The 3,478-nt window shown below is 35.2% G+C and overlaps 1 protein-coding gene across 1 annotated transcript in view; it reads left to right on the top strand.

Annotated features, from left to right (window-relative positions):
* Positions 1-2,522, top strand: part of LOC111412490 (exocyst complex component SEC10b-like) — a 14,864-nt gene extending 12,342 nt beyond the window's left edge. Inside the window, exons 17-21 of the mRNA XM_023043429.1 lie at positions 6-176; positions 911-969; positions 1,232-1,330; positions 1,452-1,535; positions 2,018-2,522. Of these exons, the coding sequence (XP_022899197.1) occupies positions 6-176; positions 911-969; positions 1,232-1,330; positions 1,452-1,535; positions 2,018-2,096 (492 nt within the window). The 3' untranslated portion in view covers positions 2,097-2,522. The remainder of the gene's footprint in view (positions 1-5; positions 177-910; positions 970-1,231; positions 1,331-1,451; positions 1,536-2,017) is intronic.
* Positions 2,523-3,478: the final 956 nt, after the last annotated feature.

The following is a 3,478-nucleotide window of genomic DNA, read 5'->3' as shown; positions in this document are numbered from 1 at the left end:
ATTTGTCAGCACTAATGAGCAACAAAGCTAATGAATGGGCATGTATGTTTTATGTTATCTCCAAATTTCATGCATTTCTTTTTGTGATCAGAGTTGTGGCCTACCTTTCCCGTGTGCTTGAGGCTGCTTTCACTGCTCTGGAAGGTCTTAACAAACAAGCATTTCTGACTGAATTGGTACAGAAATTTTATTTTCTTCATCATATAAGTTTTATTTGATTCTATGGATTTTACTACCTATATTTATCCAGTCTGGGAACACACCATGCCAGTAAATGTTAATAGCGCTGTTTACCGATGCATCTAATTTTTCAGGATACATGATGTTACTTATTTACTATCACATCTGACATGCTTGATTCCATGCTTTGTTTTGGTGGCATTTGCTTAATAGCCGTGTCTAGTTTACTCCTATTAGCAGAGGACAGTCTTCATAATCTAGTATGTAATTTATTTACAAACGTGAGACACAGAATTTTCAAGTGTCAATTCATACCTTTATCCCTTTTAAATGACGGAAATGATGAATTTGGCAAATTGACATCTTATCCTTGTGATATTTGCCCACTCCTTTCTGAAAAACATGTGGTGACTGTATTGGAATGTATGTCAGTTCTATTGCTGGTAGTTTTTATTGCTCATGTTGTCCCATTTTGGTGGACCATGTTTGTCTTTTTAGTAAAATAGACTTTAAATCACATTATGGTATTGATTTGCGCAATTATAGATAATCGCATGTGGAGAACAAGAAAGTATTTATAAGACTATCAATCACTATGCTAACTAGGAATTTTTGTAAAATAACTCTTCAATATGCTAGTTAGACCAAATAAGTCTCACATAGATAGAGTTTGATTTATTATTCTTGCATTTACATTTTCAAGTTTTAACCATTCAACATATTCACACAGGGAAATCGCTTGCACAAGGGATTGCTTAATCATTGGCAGAAGTTCACTTTTAACCCAAGGTAATTCCTTGCTATATGATGCAATTGCCGGTCTGTAACTTTGGAAGTCTAGTGTGTAATATTGCTAAAATTCTCTGGTTGATGGTATCTCCATACTGATGACATGGATGTAACTGCATTTGTTATTGCAATTTTTAAGTGCATTATTGTTTACGATGGTTCCATATGATAACTCACCCACGAAGCTCTAAAAATAGCCTGGCAAGTTTGCATGGTTATGCAAAAAAAAAGTAAATGTGTAGGCATCGTTTGACTTCTACAGTGGAGGACTACGGCTGAAACGTGATATAACTGAATATGGGGAATTCGTTCGTAGTTTCAATGCTCCTTCGGTTGATGAGAAATTCGAGTTGCTTGGCATGTAAGTTATGGTATTTTGAAGATGTGTCCCTCCTATCTCCCCCTGCCCCCAAGAGTATTCTCGCAGCACAATTTTGTCAAGACATTATCTTTTGACTTACTGACATAACCTTTGTCTCCAGCATGGCCAATGTCTTCATTGTTGCTCCTGAAAGCCTCTCGACTCTTTTTGAGGGAACTCCAAGTATTCGAAAAGATGCACAAACGTATGTATTTATTGATCTTTTATATGCTAAAGTTAGACTAAAATTGCCTCACATTTTATATTATGAACTATAAGATATCTTTGTTGTACGTATTTAATTAAGAAACATCTTTAGATTCGTACTAAACAAAGTAATTCTATGCATGTATCTTTAGTACCCCTATGAAGTTCTGAGAACTGTTTACTTTTTTCTGAACATTTATTAATTATATTTGAGGCATTCTCTTGTACAGTTACCGAAACAACTTTTGAGACTTGGAGTATGTTTGGCTAAGCTTAAAAAGTTTACTTATAATTTCTATTAATCGAAATGCCAGTAATTAAGAGATACTTCCAAACTAACTTCACTAACTCAAATATAGGAAAAAAGTACACTTTTGGAAACAAAAAGTAACTTTTTTCTAATTGTTTTTGAGCTTAGGAAAATATGGTTAATAATTACACTTCAAAAAATGTTAATATTTGACTTAACTGCAAGCTCAGGTTTATTCAGCTCAGAGAGGACTATAAGAGTGCAAAGCTGGCAGCTCGACTCAGCTCATTGTGGGCTAGCTCTAGTTGAAGCAGAAATTGCATGCTGAAGAAGATACAAGTCAAGAATTCAATATTTGTTCATGACTAGGTGTTCAACTGGGATGGCTTTTCCATCCCATACGAGATTCTTGTTCAATACCTTGTGTGGAACAAAAAGCTACTACTTTGATTGCAAGTTCAGCAAACCATTCCTTGGAAAGAGTTGAGCAGTTTCTCTGTCTTCATCTCTAGATCGTATTTTCTTATAGTTAAAAACTCCCTTGCTATCTTAGGAGTTGGTTCAAGAGAACTTTGGTAATAGACTTGCTTATCTGCTGTGACTGCTTGTATTTCTTGTAATGCGATTTGAGATTTTGCATCTGTAGAAATTGATTGTGAACAATACATGCTGAACGGTATATATTGGCATAGTTGTGCTGAGATTTTGAGTTGATCCTCTCAAACTTGGACGAAAGCTTTTCTAGTGATAATACATATTCTTGAGCCTATTGTATGTTAGAATACCCGATGAAGCATAGATAAGCCAATTCTGGTCCAAAGTTGTAACGGAGAATGCAGTATTCTTACGAGCCAAAGTGCAAAGACTGCACTGGTATCCTGTCTGTGGTTGGTTGGTTTTCCCGGGAGCCATGCTTTAAGTAGTTAGTACCTTTCTCCAATATCTTTAAACCCGTAAGATTGGGCTGGATTCGCCTGTCCTTCGGTGCTTGATGCTGTGATTATGTTGTTCAAAATTAATAACAATAAAAAAAAAAAAAAAAGGTCCGTGCGACCGCATGGTACATATTTTTTGACCTTTTTTGTCGTTGCAAATTTGAACTTGATGACTTTTCACTTAATTTATTGGCACCATTTCGTACTTCTGGTCGATGGCTATTTATTGGAGAGCCATGTTTGAGGGAAAAAAGTAAGAAAAATATGTTGCAATTCATGCTTTGTTCCAAGAAAAAATCAAATCCAGATTTATATTCATATCCTCGTGTTATTCAAGTTTTGGAGAATTTCATCTTGTGCTTTGGTGAAATTCTTTACAAGGTTTATTATAATCCATCAACTATTTGCCGAAATACCTTTTAGCATCTTGAATACATCGGAGAAGGGACAAATAATGTTTGAGGACAGCGATCTCACGTTCGAGCCTTCACATTTGTTTATATAAATTTTGTTTTGATTCATCTTATTGTTATATTTTCTTGTGATTTTCTCTTTTGTTTCTTCTCTATCCCTCAATTATTTCCAACAATCTCAAACATCATTTTCTTGCAACGGAGAACGAGACTACAATGGCAACCATCAAACTTATGAATCAAGACTTGGTGCGGTTTGATCGGTTCGATGGTACAAACTTCATGCAGTGGCAAGACAAGTTGAAATTTCTATTTACTGCATTGAAAATCTTCTATATTTTGG

The sequence above is a fragment of the Olea europaea genome, chromosome 16, assembly GCF_002742605.1.
Source record: "Olea europaea var. sylvestris chromosome 16, O_europaea_v1, whole genome shotgun sequence".
Lineage (NCBI taxonomy): Eukaryota > Viridiplantae > Streptophyta > Magnoliopsida > Lamiales > Oleaceae > Olea > Olea europaea.
Note: the sequence above shows the minus strand (reverse complement) of the source record. Positions and strands in the feature narration are given on the sequence as shown.